At 40.6% G+C, this 23,633-nt stretch overlaps 1 protein-coding gene and 1 pseudogene across 5 annotated transcripts in view; one reads left to right on the top strand and one right to left on the bottom strand.

Moving 5' to 3' along the window:
* The window catches only part of FKBP5 (FKBP prolyl isomerase 5), a 115,480-nt gene that overhangs the window by 66,686 nt on the left and 25,161 nt on the right, over positions 1–23,633 (top strand). For all 5 annotated transcript variants that reach the window (XM_034961928.3, XM_055113507.2, XM_055113509.2 and 2 more), the window contains 2 exons: positions 2,021–2,163; positions 3,092–3,206. In XM_034961928.3, coding sequence (XP_034817819.1) covers positions 2,021–2,163; positions 3,092–3,206 — 258 coding nt within the window. The remainder of the gene's footprint in view (positions 1–2,020; positions 2,164–3,091; positions 3,207–23,633) is intronic.
* Positions 13,491–18,928, bottom strand: LOC129397954 (large ribosomal subunit protein eL36-like; annotated as a pseudogene).

Genomic DNA, 23,633 nt, shown 5'->3' with positions numbered 1-23,633 from the left:
TCTTGGGCTCAAGTGGATGCTCCTGCTTGGCCTTCCAAAATCTGAGATGAGAGCTATGAGCCACTATTCCTGGCCACTTACATATATTTTTAACTGAAATAAATGTAGCTGACATTTTGAAAAGTTGTAATATTTAATGAAGATTAAGCTAAGGTCATGAATGAAAAATGGTTTATCTATCCCTGCTTACATACTGTTATGTAGGGTTTCCCTTGTCCTAATATCCTACCACCAGCTCACTTCAAATTCACTTCCTCTGGGGTTCATCTCTTATCTGATCCTACTTTGAATACTTACATTTTTGTTTTTGTTTTTTGAGACAGGTCAGGGTCTCCACTCTGCTGCCCAGGCTGGAGTGCAGTGGCATGATCTCAGCTCACTGCAGCCTTGACCTCCTGGACTCAAGTAGTCCTCCCTCCTCAGCCTGCTGAGTAGCTGGCAAGCACCACCACGCCCGGCTCATTTTTTAAATATATTTTTTTGTGGAGATGGGGTTTCACCATGTTGCCTGGGCTGGTCTCAAACTCCTAAGCTCAAGGGATCTGCCCGCCTTGGCCTCCCAAAGTGCTGGGATTACAGCTGGGATTATAGGCGCGAGCCAACGTGCCCAGCCCCCAGATACTTAATATTTTTGATTGACAGAGTACCTCATTTGTCATTTAGCCTTTTTTTTTTTTTGGAGACAGAGTCTTGCTGTGTCGCCCAGGCTGGAGAGCAGTGGCATGATCTCTACTCACTGCAACCTCCGCCTCCCAGGTTCAAGCAATTCTCCTGCCTCAGCCTCCTAAGTAGCTGGGATTACAGGCACGCACTACCATGCCTGGCTAATTTTTGTATTTTTAGTAGAGACGGGGTTTCACCATGTTGGCCAGGCTTGAATTCCTGGCCTCAAGTGATCCGCCTGTCTTGGCCTCCCAAACTTCTGGGATTACAGGCGTGAGCCACCATGCCCCACCAAAATGTAATTTAGCCTTTTAAATTGCCTAAATTTTCTATTGTTTCCGAAAGGACTTGATACTGCTTACAGTAAGATAATGATGCACATCATAGGAACTATAAACATTGAGATTACAATTATATAGCCTAATATAGTTCTACAATTGAGCAGTAAATTTAACTTAGTTTCCTGGAAGTAGGCAAAAAATAAAATATTTTAAGTTCTGTAGTTGTGGTTTGACAAAAAGACACATATGTTTTTGTTTAAAGGAACATTTTTCTGATTCTAAATTTTGAGAAGAAATGTGTTTCATGGACCCTTTTATGCAATTTATACTGTTCTGGTTACTTCTTGTTTTGTTGTTTTTTTTGTCTACCCAACTAAATTATAAGCTTCCTTAGGACAAACTATTTTTCAATACTATTTTTGTTCTGTCTCTGCCTAGAAAATGTGCGCTTATTATAGTTGAAATGATAAATTAGGCAACAATTGCAACATAGCCATATTTCATGGATAATGTTACCACCAGTTTTCAAAGACTTAATTTTTGAGTAGTTTAGGAATTTATACTACTTTCATCCCTTTCAGCAGGGAATCCTTTTTGAGACAGGGTCTCACTCTGTCACCCAGGCTAGAGTGCAGTGGCATAATCATGACTCACTGAAGCCTCAATCTCCTGGGCTCCCAGGCTTAAGCTGTCCTCCCACCACAGCCTCTGGAGTAGCTGGGACTACAGGTGTGCACCATACCCAGCTGTGTTCTTTGGTTCTTTGGGGTGTTTTTTTTTTTTTTTAGAGATGAGGTCTTGCTGTGTTGCCCAGGCTGGTGTCAAATTCCTGGACTCAAGCAGTCCTCCCACCTCAACCTCCCAAAGTGCTGGGCCGATCAACAGGGAATTTTTTATGATAGCCTTCAAAAAAAAATTATTTATTTATTTGTATGTAGCACTCTGTCATCTTGTAGCCCATACTTTCTAGCTGAGTATGTAGTATGAAAAACTGGAAATTAGAACTTTTGTTTTATGAAAGTTAAATCTTTTTAAATAGGGCTTATAGCTTTCAACTACCTTTTCCTTTCTCTTAGGCCAAGTCATCAAGGCATGGGACATTGGGGTGGCTACCATGAAGAAAGGAGAGATATGCCATTTACTGTGCAAACCAGAATATGCATATGGCTCAGCTGGCAGTCTCCCTAAAATTCCCTCGAATGCAACTCTCTTTTTTGAGGCAAGTATGTGTGTGATGTTGCCTTGTCAGCATCTGCTCTACAATAGGAATGGCTTTGAAGCAACAGGCAGTGGGAAAAGGAGCTAAGCTTGCTATAGAGAATCAGATCCAACTTACTTATTTTGGAGCATGGCTTCTTGAATTGTTTCCCACAAACCCAAGGGTGCGCGTGCCAGTGCTTTCTTAGAAACGTGTTTCTAGCACAAAAAGGTCATATCCAAATAAACAAAAGACACTACACTTAGAAATAAAGATTCTGGTCCATGGTGTGAGTGTGACATACTCAAAATTGACCAGAGTACAGGATGGAAATGTTGGCAATAAATGTTGAAATATGCCTATGTCACGTTGCAGGGTATTTACATATTATAAAAATTTATATGTCACAGATCTCACTTCTCTAGAAGCCATTGGTGGTGATAAAACATTATTCATCCTATGTTGAATTACATATATTTGGCAAAACTTGATTTTTAAGAACCACCCCAGCTAGGTAAAATACACCTTTAATCAGTCGTAGGTCACATTCATGAGATTTATTCTTACATTTTGAGAAGGGAACTCCATAAACCCAGGATGGGAAAGTTGTGGCCTCAAACAAAATAGTTCTACACCAGCACCTTGTAGCTCTGGCTTTTTGCCCACAGGGTAGTTTTCCTAGTATTTCCTGTCTTTGCACTGCAGTCCCTTAGGATATAGTTCTAGACATTAGCATTACATGAAGTTCTTTCCAAGTATGGAAAAGTATAGTGGGTTTTTTTTTTTTTTTTTTTTGCTACTTTTCCAATAATTAAGATGCATAGATGAATGTATATATTTTAAAACAGCTTTATTTTGTAAAATGAAATAATTGGTTGCCCTTGCCTTCACATATGTTCAGTTGGCTTTATTTGGTCTTTTCTCAGCTGAATTCCTTTTTTCTTTCTAGATTGAGCTCCTTGATTTCAAAGGAGAGGATTTATTTGAAGATGGAGGCATTATCCGGAGAACCAAACGGAAAGGAGAGGGATATTCAAATCCAAACGAAGGAGCAACAGTAGAAAGTAAGTATTAAAGTAAGAGGGAACTAGTCCTTAAAAGTTGGGCCATTTATGTGGACGAAATGGAGACTTTAAAAAAAAAATGTTTGTAGAAATGAATATATCGGCTGTGCGCAGTGACTCACGCCTGTAATCCCAGCACTTTGGGAGGTCGAGGCAGGTGGATTGCCTGAGCTCAGGAGTTTGAGACCAGCCTGGCCAGCATGGCGAAACCCCATCTCTACTAAAAATACAAAAAACTAGCCAGGCGTGGTGGTGCACGCCTGTATTCCCAGCTACTCGGGAGGCTGAGGCATGAGAATCACTTGAACCCGGGAGGCGGGGGTTGCAGTAAGCCGAGATGGTGCTACTGCACTCCAGCCTGGATGACAAAGCAAGACTCTGTCTCAAAAAAAAAAGTATTGAATATATCTCAAAGATAGTCTTAGCTGGGCACAGTGGCTCATGCCTGTAATTCCAGCACTTTGGGAGGCCGAGGCAGGAGGATCTCTTGAGCTTAGGAATTCGAGACCAGCCAGGACAGCATAGTGAGGCCCCATCTCTACTAAAAAGCATCAAGAGAATTAGTCAAGTGTGGTGTCACGTCCCTGTAGTCCCAGCTACTTGGGAGGCTGAGGTGGAAGAATCACTTGAGCTCTGGAGATGAATGCTACAGCAGAGAGCCGTGATTGTGCCATTGTGCTTCAGCCTGGACAACAGCAAGATTCTGTCCAAAAAAAAAAAAAAATAGTTTCAGGTTCAACATTTATTTAATAATTTTATTTAGTAAATATTAATTCAACATCTACGTGTCAGGTATGCTGCCAGCCTCTACAAACTCAAAAATGAATACAAAGTAATTCCATCCACAAGAAATTCTCAATCTGTGGACTCTCTGGTGTGCCAACAACTATATTAGTTGCCTGATATGTTTGTTCATTTATTTCTCACAACCTTAAGAGGTAAAATTTCTTGTCCCCAGATGAGAAAAGTTAATTCAGAGATGTTAAATAAATTGCCCAGGGTTACAGAGTTACTAAACAGAGCAGTAGATTATAATCCACTTTAGGACTCAAATACATCTCATCAGCTGTCATCAAGATTAAAAAATAGTTCATCATTTAGATCAATATTGGATAATAATGTTCATTCTATTCCATATCAGGAGACCTAGGTTCAAGTCCTGCTTTGGTGTTTATTGAGTAACCTGAAGCTATTCCGTTTCTTCATTTGCTAAGTGGGAGTAGGGGCAGCTCTGAGGACTGAGATAGCTAACTCTTCTTCCCTCCCGGAGCAAATTATATGTACCACTGTGTATACTACTTGTCCCTTTACATTGTAATCAGTATTTGCCCATTTCTCCCAGTATACTTTGAGTGCTTGAGGACCAGAATCTTTCTTCATCCTTTTGTGTTCAGCATTTCCTGCAGTGCGTGACACACATTTGGTGTTCAGTAAAGGCTTTCTGCATGGATAAGTGCTTGAGAAGTGTCATTAGTGAGCTGAAATCCTTCAAAAGAGAGTTGTGAGAAAACAGAGAAATACTTCCATTAATAACAAAAATCAAATCATTCAACAAGGATGGGAACATGAACTATTATTATAAAAGGTCTGTTTAAAATAATGATTTCAAAAGCCAGGTGTAATGGTGTGCACCTGTAGTCCCAGCTACTTGGGAGGCTGAGATAGGAGGATCACTAGAGGCCAGGAGTTTGACGCTATAGCGTGCTATGGTTACACCAGTGAATAGCCAGTGCAGTCTAGCCTAGGCACCATAGTGAGAACTTGTCTCCTTAAAAAAAAAAAAGTAAAGAGTTCATTTAAACAGAAAACAAGAATAGCTGAGTTGCTTTCTTTTAAAGTATATACTATTTTCAACCCATATTTCATTTCTACGAGTCTGGCAAATCAGTTTAAATTCTGTTGTTTTGGGAAGCAGTTACAAATATTATTTATCCCAAATTGCCATTTGGGATAAGTTTTTGAATACATGAAGAGCTTTAAATGTAGAATACCAGGGAAATAGCTCCAGACTAGGAGTTGGGAGATAGGGTTCCAGCCTCAGCCCTGGCCTCAGGCTGGCTTCAACTAGACTTCACCTCTGGGCGTTAGCTTCCTTCCTATGCAGTGAGGCAAGCTTGAACCTCTTGATTTTTAAGGTCCTACTAGCCCTAAAACTCCATCATAGAATTCTAAATATTTACAAAAGTTGTAGGAATGATAGAAAATCATCTTCACTATATTAGTAAGCACTTAAGCTTGTCTATAATGTGTATTTTAAATTTTTCTTATGAAAAATTTCAAATGTATGTACAAAGGTAGAGGTTTACTCCTATGGATACAGGCACGCCCTAGATTCAGTAATTTATAATATATATTTTTAAACTGGAGGGTTTTGTCAACTAAGAGGAAAAACTTTTCCCAATTATAGACAATATCACAAAATTACCACTGTGGAGATGACTTTAGAGCAGACTAAATTAAATCAGATCTTGCTTTTGGTAATACTTGCGATGGGAGTCAATTTTTTTTTAACTTTTTGTTTTGAAATAAATTTAGAATTACAGAAAAGTTGCAAAACTAGTATAGAGCGTTCCCTTATATGCTTTACACAGCTTCCTCTAAATGTTAACATCTTACCTAATCACAGTACATTTATCAAAATCAGGAAGTTAACATTGATGTAGTACCAGTAACTGTTTTCCAGATCTTATTTGAATTTCACCAGTTACTACACTACTGTCGTTTTCTGGTCTAAGATCAAACTCAGGATCCAGCATTGTATTTACTTTTTTTTTTTTTTTTTTTTTTTGAGATGGAGTCTTGCTCTGTCATCCAGGCTGGAGTGCAGTGATGCTATCGCAGCTCACTGCAACCTCCACCTCCTGGGTTCAAGCAATTCTCCTGTCTCAGCCTCCCAAGTAGCTGGGACTATAGGCGCACACCACCATGCCCGACTAATTTTTGCATTTTTATTAGAGACAGGGTTCTAACATGTTGGTCAGGCTGGTCCTCAAGCTCCTGACCTTGGGTGATACACCCGCCTCAGCCTCCCAAAATGCTGGGATTACAGGCATGAGCCACCGCACCCAGCCTACTCTACTACTTTGAATACAACTGACCGTTTTGTAGAATATCCCTCGATTTGGGTTTCTGGGATGTTTTTAGATTGAGGTTATGCATTTTTTGAAAATACCACTGAAGTGATGTTGTGCCTTTCATCATTATCAAGAGGTATATGATATTGATGTCTCATTACTGGTGATGTTACCTTGGAACACTGGGTTAAGGTGGGAAACCATGTTTCACTACTGCAACGTTACTATTTTCCCTTTGTAATTAAAAAGTATTAGGAGTGAAGTACTATCTTGTTTTGTATCACAACTTTACACACTCATTTTGACATTTGTTGATTTTTGCTTGCAACAGTTATTACTGTGGCATTTGACTAATGGTAAATTTTCTATTGCTGTTATTCTCTCTACATTAATTTGAATCCTACTGTATATTTATTCAGTTTATTTATATCATTATGGACCTGTGTATATTTATTCCATAAGTTATTATTCATTACTATTCTTATTTATTTTGTTGTTCACATTGTCCCAGATTTGACCATTGGAAACTCCTTTAAGTTTGTTTTTGTGTCCTTTCAATATTATCCCCCTTTTTTTTAAGTGCTTCCTTATTTTCTGGTACCACAAGACACTCATGGCTCATCTTAAAATTTTCCTGCCCTAGACCTGGAAGCAACCATTTCTCCAAAGAGCCCTGATTCCTTTTATTGGAGAAAGGCATTTAGAAACCAAGATCTGAGTGCTAGGTTTGCTCCTGCTATGGGATATCATCATTCCTAGACCCCCTTAGCAGACAGAGAGATAGAGAATATATGGACCTCAACATACATACATATACATCTATATGTATTTCTACATCAGCCTCTGTGCGTGTGTGTGTGTGTGTGTGTGTGTGTTGTTGTTGTTGTTGTTGTTGTTGTTGTTTGCGACAGAGTCTCACTCTGTCGCCCAGGCTGGAGTACAGTGGTGCAATCTCAGCTCACTGCAACTTCCGCCTCCCAGGTTCAAGTGGTTCTCCTGTCTCAGTCTCCGGAGTAGCTGGGATTTACAGGTGCCTGCCACCACGCCCAGCTATTTTTTGTATTTTCAGTAGAGATGGGGTTTCACCATGTTGGCCAGGCTGGTCTCGAACTCCTGACCTCGTGATCTGCTTGCCTTGGCCTCCCAAAGTGCTGGAATTACAGGAATGAGCCACCGTGCCCGGCCAGCCTGTATGTATATGTTAAAAACCAGGGATACTCACTGGCAGTTGCAGTTCCAGTTCCAATCCAACACCACAAGTTTACTTTGCTCATTTGAAACTCCATTCTCCAGAAGTGAGAAAATGCTCTCATTCTCCACAGCATACTCATTGCTCCCATCCTAGTGTATATGTAAGGTGGTTTTAGAATTGCTAACCTAGACCCCTGTGACAAACTGACTTTAGGAAATATTTGTGTATAGTACCTTTTGTCATCAGTCTTATAGTGTATATTCAAAACACTTGCTTTCCAACTGAGGTAACTTCTTTCTTCCTCTCACCCCCTTCAATGTGATTGTGTTACTCAATTGTAACAAATTATTCATTTGTTACCCTGTATATTCCATTTTGGGTTCCTGCCATGCTCTAGTTAATTTTAATTATTCGTTTTATTTTGGATATGTGAAACATTACCATGATTTTAAACTATATAAAAAACGATATACTCAAAAGTGTCATTTCCCCCTCATCCTTATTAACCTGTTCCCACTTCCCCATTATTTCCACCCTATTCCAGTCTCATTAGTTATATCATTAGATCCTGGTTTTTCTTCCTGTATTTTATTACATTTTATGTCATTTTATTTTTTTCTGTTTCTGTTAACAAAGGGAGCCAGGCGTGGTGGCTCACACCTGTAATCCCAGCACTTTGGGAGGCTGAGGCAGGAGGATGGCTTGACCTCAGGAATTTGAGACCATCCTGAGCAACATAGAGACCTTGTCTCTGCAAAAAGTTTAACATTTAGCCACATGTGATGGCACATGCCTCTAGTCCCAGCTACCCAGAAGACTGAGGCAGGAGGATCTCTTGAGCCCAGGAGTTCAAGGCTGCAGAGAGTTGTGATCATGCCACTGTACTCCAGCCTGGGCAACAGAACAAGGCTCTGTCTCAGTTTGAAAAAAAGAGAGAAAGAACAAAAGAAAGGGCAATGACTAATCTTTTGTCTTTCATCTTGTTAGAATGTACTTTCCTGGGAAATTTTAGATTAAATGGTTGATTTTACTTTTTCACTCAAAAGACCGTCTTGGTTTTCTGGAACAAATCTATTTCATAGAAATTTATTGTGTTATACTTCATTTATCAAGGTTAAAATGTCCTGGTTTTTCCTCCTTTAAACAAGTTAGCTATCTGGGGGAGGAGAAAAAAGATTACCCTAAAGGTGGTCCTGTTCAAAACCAAGATCACCTTGTTCTTTTTGAAATCTTCTCAGTCTTTACTGGTTTGCCTTTTCTTTATAGCATCACCAAATACACTTAGATGTGAAACCAGATATAAAACCTGGAACTAGGCCAGGTGCGGTGGCTCACGCCTGTAATCCCAGCACTTTGGGAGGCCGAGGTGGGCAGATCACATGAGGTCAGGAATTTGAGACCAGTCTGGCCAACATGGCAAAACCCCATCTCTACTAAAAATACAAACAATTAGCTGGGAGTGGTCATGGGCACCTGTAATCCCAGCTACTTGGGAGGGTGAGGCAGGAGAATTGCTTGATCCTGGGAGGTGGAGGTTGCAGTGAGCAGAGATTACGCCACTGCACTCCAGCCTGGGTGACAGAGGGAAACTCCGTCTCAAAAAAAATAAATAAATAAAATAAATAAAACCTGGAACTAAAGCCGGCTATAGAGTGAACAAGAACAATAGACACTGATCACCCATTACAATATGTTGTTATAGATACATGATTTACTAAATTTCTGTCATTTCTGTGTAAAGAGACAATGAAGTGGTATGGAGGAGGGGACAGATAGACTTTGTAAGTGATGGACTTGAGTTTTGAATCTTGGAATTGCTACCTGATACTTTTATGACTTTAGACAAGTTACTTAACTACGTGGAGCATTCAGTTTTTTTAATCTGTCAAATGGGAATAATTTTCACTCCCACAGGTTGTGTGACAGTGATAACGGTTTGGCTGTGTGCCTACCCAAATCTCGTCTTGAATTGTAGTTCCCATAATCCCCACGTGTCGTGGGAAGGACCCAGTGGGAGGTAACTGAATCAGGGGGGCATTTTCTCCCATGCTGTTCTCATGATAGAGTGAGTTCTCACGAGATCTGATGGTTTTATAAGGGTCTGGCAGGGAAACCCTGCTGGCTCTTGCCTCTTCTGCTGCCATGTGAAGAAGGGTGTGTTTGCTTCCCCTTCTGCCATGATTGTAAGTTTCCTGAGGCTTCCCCAGCCATGTGAAACTGTAAGTCAATTAAACCTCTTTTCTTTATAAATTACCCAGTCTCAGGCAGTTCTTCATGGCAGCGTGAGAACGGACTCATACAAACAGTTACGAAGAAGAGTGTCAGACATTTAGTGGACACTTAATTTCTTCTACCCTATATATTGTGTTTCACTAATTTGTTTTGCTTCCTTTTAATTGATCTAAGGAAAAAGATTCTTGACTCCTCTTTTTCTTTTTCTGTTGCCCAGGCTGGAGTGCAGTGGGCCGGGCTGGAGTGCAATGGCGCATCTTAGCTCACTGCAACTGCTGCCTTCCGGGTTCAGGTGATTCTCCCACCTCATCCTCCCGAGTAGCTAGGACTACAGGCATGTGCCACCACACCCAGCTAATTTTTGTATTTTTAGCAAAGACGGGGTTTCGTCATGTTAGCCAGACTGGTCTTGAACTCCTGACCTCAGGTGATCCACCTACCTTGGCCTCCCTAAGTGCTGGGATTACAGGCGTGAGCCACTGTGCCTGGCTGACTCCTCTTTTTCTTATCTCCTACATGTCATCCATCAGCAAATCCTCTTGGCTCTACCTACCATGTTTATTAGAGACCTAAAATTGTCTCTAATAACAGTCTTCAAATTAATCATATATCTTAATAGTAATCTTATCTAAATCATATTTCTCAAGGTTCTGGGGGAAGAATAACATTATGGACTCAAAAAGGTTTTTACTGAATTGTAAACTTTTACTTCCTTTTCATAATTTGTCTCTGTGTGGAAGAGAAAACTTAGGTTAGTTTGATGGGATTTATTCTTTCTCAAGGAAATTTTGATTTTTACTCTTTATATGAGGATCCTAATGGTTACAAATCAGTTTTTAGAATCTGTCCCCCTACGCTTTTTCTTGTGTCAGTTAAGATGACCATCTTGTAATTTTTATTCAAAGTTTTTCTTTCATTTAAAAAGTTACTGTGTTCTAAGGTACTCTAATTGATATGATTATGATGACTGATACTTCAGTCTTTAAGTTTAATTGCAGGTCGTGGCTACATTGCTACTTTTCAGCTTTGCTTTCTTAGAAAATCAAATCTGACTTACATAAGGTTCTAAATAGCTACCAGTTACTCTTCCCCCATCCCCCAGTCTCTCACATCATCTGATTTGTCAACTTTAGTGGTTGGAAGAGGCCCATCAAAATGCTGGCTGTATGTGGTTCTCTCGCCTCTCAGTACTTTCAGCCACATTTGAATGCAAAGAATGCAGACAGTCAGCAGTATTTTTAAATGTGAAATTTTCAACAGTGTTCTACAGGTTCCAGTTGTTGGCGTACCTCCTTTCCCTCTCCAAATCTCACTGAAATGATAGATGGAGGGAACAAAGATTTTCAAAAGAAGAAGAAGAGATCAATAATAGTGCTGGAAAGGAGAGGAATGTAAGAGTGGATCAGAAATTATGGAGAATTTCTGGAATATGTAAAGTTGATGAAGTTGAACCAATGGAAACTAGTCTCAGCAAATCCAACCCGAGACAGGTGTAAAGAGGACTTAAGCAGAGGTACACACTGTTCTTCTCAATAGGCTTAGGCGGAACTCCAAGCTCATGGTCATCTGGTGTGAGGGAGCCCAAGCAGGCTATGCAGCAATCATCAGGGTTGTTATAAAACAAGATGGAACAGCGGGGCCAGTAAACCTCCAGTGCAGTAGTTCTCAACTTTTCCTGAATTTAGAATTACCTAGGGAGCTTTTAAAAATTCTGACACCCAGACCAGTTAAATAAGAATCTCACATCTCAGAAGATGGAACTCCAGGCACAAGTATTTTTTTTTTTAACTCCCAGATTATTCTAGTTTGCAGGCAAGGACTGAAAACTACTAGACTACGGTCTGACTGTGACTTTTTCTCCCAAGCTAAAACCAGTAAGGCCAGGTTCTAAAATAAAATAGAAAAATAATAAAATAAATTTAAAAATAAATAATAAAATGTGCCTCAAAAGACTCCAAGTGTTAGGACTTCAACTAGGGAAAATGAATGTATTTTTTGAAACTTTTTTTTTTTTTTTTTTTTGGAGACGGAGTCTTGCTCTGTCACTCAGGCTATAGTGCAGTGGCGCGGTCTTGGCTCACTGCAAGCTCCGCCTCCCGGGTTCACGCCATTCTCCTGCCTCAGCCTCCTGAGTAGCTGGCCACGCCAAGCTAATTTTTTTTGTATTTTTAGTAGAGATGGGGTTTCACCGTGTTAGCCAGGATGGTCTCGATCTCCTGACCTCGTGATCCACCTGCCTCAGCCTCCCAAAGTGCTGAGATTATAGGTGTGAACCACCACGCCCGGCCTTTTTTGAACTTTTAAAACAAATTTAAAGGGGAAAAAAGTGTAAAGACAGCTTTTCACAGTAAATAATGCTAAAGTGTTCTGCTCCTAAAGTCAACTTTCCTGTGCCCATCATGCCCAGCTCATAGTAAATGCTTAATAAATATTTGTGAAATCTTCACCCTTAGATCCCCGCAATCAGCCCATCCTTTTGCAGAAAGGCCTGCCATGGAAACATATCCAACTGCTTAGAAAAACGGTGCCAGCTAACTATAGTCATTTGATCATCCCGAATCCTTCCTTTATAATACGGCCAGACAGCAAAGAATCATCAGCAAATATCACGAAAAAAGCAGCACTAAAATGGACTAACAGAAGAAGTAGAAGAGAACCTTAAAAATACTAATTATTGTCTTCAGAAATTGTTAACAGGACATCAAATTCATAAGTCAAAAAGCCAACTTCCCTGAAAAAGGAAAGGGAGGACAAGAAAGTTTCTGGAAGTTAGAGCATGATTAATCAAAACTGAAACTCAGAGGAAGGGTTGAAGAGCAAAATGGACAGTCCCTGAAATCAGGTGATCTGAAAGATAGCCAAGGATTTCTCAGAACACAAGAAAAAAGAGGGATGAAAAGTGAAAAAGAAATTAGAAGATATGGATAATAAATCCAGGAGAGGTAATATGCATCCATTCAAACATCTAATAGAAAATTTCCTACAGGGAATAAAAGAAAAAGAGTCTTAAGATTGAAAGGGCCAGTTGATAGTGGTACCCAGGAGGAAGGAGTGGTTTTTCACCCAGATATATCCTGGTGAAATTTCTGAATTCTGCAGCTTACAAGAAAATTCTGAACTCTTCCAGGGAAGAACAAGCTATGTACAAAGGAATAAGAATCTTATTCATTACACTAAAGACAATGCTTTTGATCATTGTCTATAGCTATGTGTATTTTGAACCTAGAATTCCGTACTCAGCCCAACTGTCATTTATGTACGAGAACAAAATTAACTTTTTGGAATTTGCAGACTCATATTCTTTTCGAAAAAAATACTGTGGGATGTACCAAAACAAAAAAATAAGTCAAGAAGCAACAACTCAAGGCATAAGAAACAGTAGCGAGAGAAAAAAAATAATTTCCATATTGGATACATTTATCCTGAAAGATCTCTGAAGCAGTAGAGCTGTAATGTTAAAAGTAATATTAATAATGAAACAGTCTTGGCTGGGCACAGTGGCCCACACCTGTAATCCCTACACTTTGGGAGGGCATCACTTGAGGCCAGGAGTTCAAGACCAGCCTGGCCAACATGGCAAAACCCCATCTCTAGTAAAAATACAAAATTTAGCCAGGCATGATGGCACATGCCTATAATCCCAGCTACTCAAGAGGCTGAGGCAGGAGAATCACTTGAACCCAGGAGACAGAGGTGGCAGTGAGCCAAGATTGTACCACTGCCTAGGTGACAGAGGGAGACTCTGTCTCAAAATAATAATAATAAAACAATAATAACAGTCTGGATTCTGGGTTATTTTAACAAAAGGTGGTGAGGATAGGAAATGAAGAGGGGAAGGCAAAATTGTCTAAGATTATTTTCTTTTTTAAAACATTTTTTGGAGATGAGGTCTTGCTCTGTTGCCCAGGCTGGCATGCAGTGGCACAGTTGTGGCTCACTGCAGCCTCAAATTCCTGCCCTCAAGCCATCCTCCCACCTCAGCCACCGGAGTAGCTGGAACTGCAGGTGCACACCCAGCTAACTTTTTTTATCCTTTTAGAGACGGGGTCTTGCTATATTGCTCAAGCTGGTCTTGAACTCCAGGGCATAAGCGATCTGCCTGCTTCAGCCTCCCAAGTAGTTGAGATTACAGGCTCGTGTACTACCACAACCGGCTGCCTTAATTTCTTGTTCCAGGGGAGATTATGCTGATTAATTCTTTTATTTTAAGATTCAGGGGGGACATGTGCCAGTTTGTTACATGGATATATTGTCTGTAATGCTGAGGTTTGGGCTTCTATTGAACCCATCATCCAGATAGTGAACATAGAATATAGCCCTTGTACCCCTCCATCCTTTTTTGCTTTTGGAGTCCCCAGTGTCTCTTGTCCTCATCTTTATGTCTGTGTATACTCAGGGTTTAGCTCCTACTTATAAGTGAAAACATGCAGTATTTGGTTTTCTGTTTCTGTGTTAATTCACTTAGGTTACTGGCCTCCAGCTGCATCTGTGTTGCTGTAGGGGACATCCTTTCATTCTTTTTTATGGCTGCATAGTATTTCATGGTATATATGTACCACATTTTCTTTTTTTTTTTTATTTCAAGTCTGTCAAGCTATTCTTTATTTCGGAGAGAGGGCAGGGCAGAGTGCTCAGTCCTTGGCAGCGGCTTTTGTCATGGTGGCCAGGACATGGCTCAGCTCCTCCCGCTTCCTCTTGGTGCATCCCCACCCTTGTCTTGATGAACTTGAGGGCCCATTTGTCCTTGGAGACCTTCAGTAACTCCATGGTGCACCGCTCGTATGGGGTGAAGCCACACAGCTCTCAGATCATGTCCGGCACGAACTTGGTGTATTTGGTCAGGTGCCTGCAGCAGCAGCTGTGCCTGGGCGTCCTCATGTTCTCGGTCACCTTGTGGCCCTTGTTGAGGCCCATGGCCATAGGGCAGCACAGAGCCATGGCCGCTGCTCTCCAATGGTGGCCGTGGCAGAAGGAAGCCCACATTTTTATCCAATCCACTGTTGATGGACACCTAGGTTGACTCCGTGTCTTTGCTATTAAGAATATAACTGTGCTTAAGAGTAAGTGCTGTGTGTGGCTCATGCCTGTAATCCCAGCACTTTGGGAGGCCAAGGTGGGATGGTCACTTGAGCCCAGGAGTTTAAGACCAAACTGGGCAACATAGTAAGACCCCATTTCTACAGGAAAAAAAAAAAGGCCAAGCATGGTGGTGCATCCTGTAGTGCCGGCTACTCAGGAGGCTGTAGTGGGAGGATCATTTGAGTCACATTTATACCACTGCAGTCTAACCTGGGCAACAAAGCGAGACCCTGTCTCAAAACAAAACAGGCTGGGCGTGGTGGCACATGCCTGTAATCCTAGCACTTTGGGAGGCTGAGGTGGGTGGATCATTTGAGGTCAGGAGTTCAAGACCAGCCTGGCCAACATGGTGAAACCCTGCCTCTACTAAAAATATAAAAATTAGCTGGGTGTGGTGGTGGGCGCCTGTAGTCCCAGCTACTTGGGAGGCTGAGGCAGAATTGCTTGAACCTGGGAGGTGGAGGTTGTAGTCAGCTGAGATTCTGCCACTGCAGTCCAGCCTGGGCAACAGAGTGAGACTCTGTCTCAAAAAACAAACAAACACACAAACAATGCTGCAGTAAACATGTCAGTGTAAATGCCAGCTATCTTTCTGATAGAACGATTTATTTTCCTTTGGTTGTATACCCAGTAATGGGATTGCTGGGTCAAATGGTACTTTGATTTTTAGTTCTTCGAGAAATTTCCAAAACTGCTTTCCACAGGAGCTGAACTAATTTCCATTCTCATCAACACTGTTTAAGCATTCCCTTTTCTCCACAACCTTGCCAACATCTGTTCTTTTTTGACTTTTTTTTTTTTTTTTTTGAGACGGAGTCTCATTCTGTTGCCCAGGCTGGAGTGCAGTGGCGCAATCTCGGCTCACTGCAACCCCCGCCTCCCAGGTTCACGCCATTCTCCTGCCTCAGCCTCCCGAGTAGCTGGGACTACAGGCGCCCGCCACCACGCCCGGCTAATTTTTTAAAATATTTTTAGTGGAGACGGGGTTTCACCGTGTTAGACAGGATGGTCTCGATCTCCTGACCTCATGATCTGCCTGCCTCGGCCTCCCAAAGTGCTGGGATTAAAGGCATGAGTCACAGCACCCGGCCTTGACTTTTTATTAATAGTCATTCTGACTCAGTTGTGAGATGGTATCTCATTGTGGTTTTGATTTGCATTTCTCTGATGATTAGTGATGTTGGGCATTTTTTCATGTTCGTTGGCTGCTTCTTCGTGTCCTTTGCCTACTTTTTAATGGGGCTATTTGTTTTTTTCTTGTTGATTTGTTTAAGTTCTTTTCTGGATATTAGTCCTTTGTCAGATGCATAATTTGCAAATGTTTTCTCCCATTCTGTAGTTTGTCCATCTGCTTCGTTGATAGCTTATTTTGCTGTGCTGAAGCTCTTTAATTAGGTCCCAACTGTCAGTTTTTCTTTTTGTTGCATTTGATTTTGGGGACTTAATCATAAATTATTTGCCTAGGCAATGTCCAGAAGAGTATTTTCTAGCTTTTCTTCTAGGATTTATATAGTTTCAGGCCTTACATTTAAGCCTTTAATCCATCTTGAGTTTGTTTTTGTATATGGTGAGAGGTAGAGGTCTGGTTTCCTATTTGGATGCCTTTTATTTCTTTCTCTTGCCTGATTGCTCAGGCTAGGACTTGCCGCATACTGATTGCTGTGGCTCAGTACCATGCTGAATAGGAGTTGTTAAGAGTGGACACCCTTTTTTTTTCCAGTTCTTAGGTGGAATGCTTCCAACTTTTGCCCGTTCAGTATGATATTGACGGCTGGGTGCAGTGGTTCACACCTGTAATCCCAAGACTTTGGAAGGCCGAGGCAGGAGGATTGCATGAGCCTAGGAGTTCAAGACCAGCCTGGGCAGCATAGTGAAACCTTATCTCTACTAAAAATAAAAAAAAATTAGCCACACATAGTGGCATGCACCTGTAGTCCCAGCTTACTTGGGAGGCTGATGCAGGAGGATCACTTGAGCCTGGGTGATAGAGGCTTCGGTGAGTTATGGTTGCACCACTGCACTCCAGCCTGGGCAATGGAATAAGACCTTGTCTCAAAAAAAAAAAAGATATTGTCATAGGTGGCTCTTATTATTTTGAAGTATGTTCCTTTGATGCTTAGTTTATTGAGGGTTTTTTATAATGAAGGGATGTTGGATTTTATTGAATGCTTTATGCTGATTGATTCTGAACATTGATAAAGAGATATATATATATATATCTTTAAATGATTTGTTCAGACTTTAATGGAAAGTACTAGTAAGAATAGCATGTAGAATTTCCAAATCACCCCATGTGGAGTGGGGAAATAGAGGAACAAGGAAAACTTCATCAATTGAGCAAAAATTGTTTTAAAAAATAAGAAAACACGGGCCGGGCACGGTGGCTCATGCCTGTAATCCCAGCACTTTGGGAGGCCGAGGCACGCGGATCACGAGGTCAGGAATCGAGACCATCCTGGCTAACATGGTGAAACCCTGTCTCTACTAAAAATACAAAAAATTAGCTGGGCATGGTGGCGGGCGCCTGTAGTCCCAGCTACTTGGGAGGCAGGAGAATGGCGTGAACCCGGGAGGTGGAGGTTGTAGTGAGCCGAGATCACACCACTGCACTCCAGCCTGGGCAACAGAGCGAGACTCCATCTCAAAAAAAAAAGAAAACACTGTGTAGAAAACCAAAGACAAGAATAAAACCACTCATATCAGTGATTACAAAAAATATGAATGGGATAAAGTCACCTATTAAAGGCAAAAGGTCTCATAAAGTGAGAACAACAACAGTATCTAGCTATGTGTTCTTTATAAATGAAACACTAAAATCAAAAAGGTACCAAAAATTGAAAATAGAGGAAAGATTACGTCTGCCCATATTGAGATCTGATGGAGCTGTGAGACTTTACATTTTTGTTTTTCATATGCTTTTGAAGTATTTATGAATGTCCTGGGATATAAGTCTAGGAATAGGAGCAAATTCTTGAAACCATTTTATTATATGTTTTCACAAAATAATGTAATATGGTACTTGGTCTAAAGTGGCCAGTGTTTATTCTTTCAAATATTTTGGATTTATATAATTTCTTTCTTCCAAAAAGTTATCTTCAAGTCTTCAGGTAGAATAAAATCATAGTAGAAAATAAGTCTTTCTGGCCAGCCATGGTGGCTCACGCTTGTAATCCCAACACTTCGGGAAGCCAAGGTGGGAGGGTTGCTTGAGGCCAGGAGTACAAGACCAGCCTGGCAACATGGTGGGACCCCATTCTTAACAACAACAACAAAATAGCCAGGCGTGGTGGTGTGTGCCTATAGTCCCAGCTACTAGGGAGGCTGAGGAAGGAGAGTAGCTTGAGTCCAGGAGTGTGAGGCTGCAGTGAGCCATGATCACACCACTGCACTCCAGGCTGGGCAACAAAGTGAGACCCCCAACTCAAAACAAAAAAAATAAAGAGGCCGGGCACGGTGGCTCACACCTGTAATCCCAGCACTCTGGGAGGCTGAGGCTGGAGGATCACTTGAGGTCGGGAGTTCAAGACCAGCCTGGCCAACATGGCGAAACCCCATCTCTACTAAACACACAAAAATTAGCTGGGCATGGTGGTGCGGGCCTGTAGTCCCAGCTACTCAGCAGTCTGAGGCACAAGAAGTCCTTGAACTCAGGAGGCAGAGGTTGCAGTAAGTGAAGGTTGTAGTGAGGCAAGATCACGCCACTACACTCCAGCCTGGGCAGCAGAACGAGACTCTGTCTCAAAAAAAGAAAGAAAACAGTCTTTTGTTGCTGCTGCTGTTGTTGTTGTTACAAAAAAAAAAAAAAATTCCAGCCAATTGGCCATTTATTTTAGAATAGTATTAAAAAACAAAGTTTCCATATCAATATAAAATTTGTATAGCTTCCTAGAATTTATTAAAATAGGAATACTAATAGATGCAAAAAGGAAAATTTGTATAAATTAGTGAAAATTACCGCCCTGTCCTTAATGCCCTATTTTAAGATTAGTCATTAAATAAATATTTACTTGCTGGCCCTGAACTCTGTGCTGGGTACTGTGAGGCACAAAAGAAGTACAAGATACTGCCTTTGCCTACTAAGAATTTTATTCATACTTTGACAGCTTTCTGTGTTGAACCATTAAATGTTTTCTTACACAGAGCTCTAAAACATGTTTAATCTGGTATAATTTACCACTAGGCGCAGGAAAATAATTATAGCTAACATTCATTTAGTTTGTCTCTGTATATCCACACTTAACAACAGCATTTTCACATGATAGACACCCTGACATATGAATGAATGAATGAATGAATGAATATCAGGTGCTAGATTAAAAGCTCTAATTCAGTATCTAATTTAATCCTCTCAACAATTATCATTTAGCTAGTGTATTATCCACATTCTATCAGTGAAGAAACTGAGCTTCAGATCACTTTAATTACCTTGCCCAAAGTCATAATTGAAGTGGCAGAATGGGACTGGAATCCAGGTCTAACTCAAGTGCTATAGTGGTGTGAAGGGAAGAATGGTAAGTGTTGGTGTTCATGGAGAATTTGTTGCTGGGTGTATACTTCTTGTTTAGATTTCCTGTTTTGAAAACATTCAAACTTGATCAACCAAAAGAAATCATTTGCATAAATGTTATTCAGTTCCAGGAGCCAGGTTCCACACCTGTTAGCATCTGTCCATCAGTTCTGTAAGCAATCTTACAGTGGTGTGCGTTCATCCTAAGTAGTACAAAACAGTGCAGAGGAGGAAGGGGGACAGTTTAGGGGAAATCTGACCACCATGCATGTTGGAAGTATTTCTCTTGTTCTCCTGCTTTTAGAAAGCCATCTCTGCTTGCTTTTTCAGGGGGTTATTAAGATCCTACTCTCTTGGATACTGTGCTCTATTAGGCAGGAGACACAGGCAGAAAGAAGCTCACTTGGCATGAATTAGGCAACAGAGAAAACTCTTGCTCAGTGGGAGTAACCTGTCACAACCTGATTTTCTCTGGCCAGATAACCAGTCTTGTCGAGTAGTAATGCCATTACAACATTCCCATTCAGATCCTCATGACCCAGTAATTGTTTTGAGAATGAGTGCAAAGCTATCAGACACCAACTACTATAATTAGAAAAGGGAAAAATAGACACTTACCAGAGCTAATGTCTTTAGGCTGGAGCATTTACAGCTTTTTGTTTTTTGTTTTTTAAGTTATGGAGCCTCTTTCTCAGTTTTGCTTCCTAAAATACAAATTGCATGGTTTAGGGGTTCTTGCATTTCATTTTTGTTACTGCTGTGCACTCTCTTTCCTTTTTTCCCCCCTATTTTAATCGGAGTACAAATTGCTGTCAGCACATCGAGTTCATGTGCCAGCCACATTCAGAACAGGGTGTTCTGTGCTCTTCAAAACAAAATTGCTCTAGGGCAGTAAGAGAACAATAAGTCAGAGCTCCAGTTTAAGTGATGTTTTGCAGCTCGCTTGATGTGGTTACACTCCGATTGCGCAGCTAAGCTTGGGTAATTTGGTTTGGTTTGACTTTGTGGGGATTTGGAGGACCTCCCTCCCCCTTTAAGTTACATAGTCTTTAAGTCAAGAAAAAAATGTTGTCTCTTTTTAACTTGTTTATTTCTTTCTCTACCAAAAAAGCCCTAAGTAGAAGCATCCTGTATGTACTTTTATTCTCTTTGGGCACGTCATAGATGATTTACTTCCCGTAAATCATGCTGGTTGGGATTAGCAACAGACCTCCTGAGCCCTACAGGCTGCACTCCCAGTGAGTCACGATGGTTATTATTAAATATTTATTAAGTTAGTATTTGCACTAAAAGATGCCAGGTCAAAAAGCAACCACAGGGCTTCCACAGCCAGAGCTGCCATGGTTTTTGTTCTGTTGTTTTGGTAGCAATTTTTAAGATAACATTAAAAGGAGTAAGTGGAGCTATAGGAGCTAGGCACATCTGCATCTGTTACCGCAATCGGGGCCCCTACTGTGGCAATCAGCAGTCTTTCCGTGGCTCCAAGTGGTGTGTGAGTTCTTGTCAGCAGTCTCGTAGAACTTTTCACATCAGTGTTCCAAGTTTAGAAACCAGTTAACCCAGAAATGCCCTTTGCTACTTATAGATGTAGAGGATCAATGGGCTGTATTCACCATGAGGCTGTGATACCTCCTTTTACTCTGACATTCTGAATGTTGTCAGTATTACAAGGCGATGGTTTTGGTTTTTTATATAAACTGGGGTGTATATGTCTGGATGTATATCCGTTTAAGATTTTATAGTACTGCAGGGTCCAATTGTGAAGGGTTAGATTTACCAGGAAAAAAAGATTAGTCCACATGTAAAGTAGAAAATATTTATAAGAGCTATCACAAATGTTTACTGTCCTATTACAGCATCAGACACTAGTTCTGTCATTTATTGTCTCTCTGAGAAGACTAGCTACAATGAATGTTTTGCTTTCTTAATTATGCCTTTGTTACAGTTTGACTTTTTTTTTGGCATGGTTACTTCATTTATCTTTCCCAACATGTTTATTAGTAGCCAATCTTTTTCCCTCACTAATGATGGGTTATCACATCTAAAGAGAACTTCTGAAATTACTCATTTAATTTTAATATCAAGTACATACATCAAGCTGAAAAACAGCCTAGGAAACTAACGCACAGGCAGGAATCCTTGCAGAGTCTCTGGATTTCCTGTTTTGAAAACATTCAAACTTGATCAACCAAAAGCCACAACAAATGTACTGATAATTTCCTCCCCCACTAAATGTACTCTCCTTAAGGGAGGAAGATGATACTTCCAACAATAAACTTCAGACAAAAAAAATCTGTTAACTAAGTTGTGAGCTACTAGGACAATAAATCTCTATACTTGAGACAGTCCACAATACATGAGAAATTTACTTTGCTCAGCAAATCTTTTTTTTTTTATGAAAAGTGTTATTAGTCTAAATTTCTTGGGCAGAGTTTTAAATATTTAGAAATGCAAACTTTTTAGAACTCTTAACCTCCTTAGAAACATCAATTTTTACTCCAGTAAAAATATCTTTTTTTTTTGAGACGGTCTCACTCTGTCACCCAGGCTAGATTACAGTGCCGCAATAACAAGTCACTGCAGCCTGGAACTCCTAGGTTCAAGCAATCCTCCCACCTCAGCCTCTCAAGTAGCTGGGACTTACAGGTGTGCGTCACCACCCTCAGCGAATTCAGTAAAAATATCTTAAGCCTCAGACTCCCTGTAGAACCTCTCTAGTATGCATGTACAGTCATATGCTGCATAACATTTTGTTTAACAGCAGATTGCACATAGGACAGTGGTCCCGTGAGATTATAATTCCATATCTTTACCTTCTCAATGTTTAGATACACAAGTACTTACCATTGTGTTACAGTTGCCTACAATATTCAGTACAATAACATGCTATACAGATTTATAGCCTAGGAGCAATATGCTATACCACTTAGCCGAGGTTATAGTAGGCTGTTCCATCTAGATTTGTGTAAGAACATTCTAAGATGTTCCCACAGTGATGAGAATACCTGATGACACATCTCTCAGAATGTATCCCCATCCTTAAGTGAAGCATGACTGTATTTGAAAAATTTTAAAGTTGAATTTATTTTTTAAATGTTTTCCAATTCAGAATGAACTTTCAATTTGCTACAAGTTAATTTTATCTAGAGCATTCTAAAAGTAAGTCTAACAGAAGGAATTATCAGCATTTATGAGTGTGGGACATAAACTAAAATGCCATATGCCAGCTCTACCAAGCCACTCCAACTCTAGCCCTTGTTTGGAGGAGCTGACTCAAGAGTTAGGCCCTTTCTAGTTTGGCCCAAGTTTCTTAGACCCCATTCTGTGTCTGCGAGGGGAACACGTCAAGATGGTATTAATACTGGTGAGTTAAAAAAGAGTAGTGAGTACTCACTTCGGCAGCACATATACTAAAATTGGAACAATACAGAGAAGATTTAGCAAATCGAAAAAAGAGAAGAAAAGGGTAGAACGCTTTAGAGCATAAATGTCCAGGGGACATTTCGGCCCCTAGTGTCTACACCATTTCTGTTCATTCTTCAGTTTTTCTCATTTCTCAGGCCTGGGCTAGGGGTAATTCAATTAAATTATTAACCGCAGGAATTAGATTTGAAGCTGGTTTCTGGGCTATATTGATATTGAGAGTGATATTACCAGGTCATAGAATCATAGAATTTTAGAGCTTCATTGAGATCATGTAGTTCAAAAGTAGAATAAGTTAGATTTGAATTTTTATTTGGAAGGTAATAGTTGTTTTATTGGGCATGGAATGAGTATAACAGAACGAGTGATTTTTAGTCTCTCTACAAGTTGTTGATCTAAAGTAGATCAGCCAGTGTTAGAAAAGAAGCATTTTAGGAAATCTCTAGATTTGAATATAGGCTATTACGTTACAGAAGTAGGAATAAAGGATTTTCTTTCTTTTTTATTCTTATTTATTTATTTATTTATTTATTTTGAGATGGAGTCTCCCTCTGTTGCCCAGGCTGGAGGCTGGAGTGCAGTAGCGGGATCTCGGTTCACTGCAACCTCCGCCTCCCAGGCTCAAGTGATTCTTGTGCCTCAGCCCAAGTAGCTGGGATTACAGGCACGTGCCACCACACCTGGCTATTTTTTGTATTTTTAGTAAAGATGGGGTTTTGCCATGTTGGCCAGGCTAGTCTCAAACTCCTGACCTCAGGTGATCCACCCGCCTCGGCCTCCCAAAGTGTGGGATTACAGGCGTGAGCACCGCGCCCAGTCAGGATTTTCTTATGAAATCCAAATTATCATATTGCTTGGTGACTGTTATGCTGTCATACCAGCCATCCATTTTTCTTATTACATCAAAAACTTAAAATAGA

This window comes from Pan paniscus, chromosome 5 (genome assembly GCF_029289425.2).
Source record: "Pan paniscus chromosome 5, NHGRI_mPanPan1-v2.0_pri, whole genome shotgun sequence".
Lineage (NCBI taxonomy): Eukaryota > Metazoa > Chordata > Mammalia > Primates > Hominidae > Pan > Pan paniscus.
This window is presented reverse-complemented; position numbering and strand designations above follow the sequence as displayed.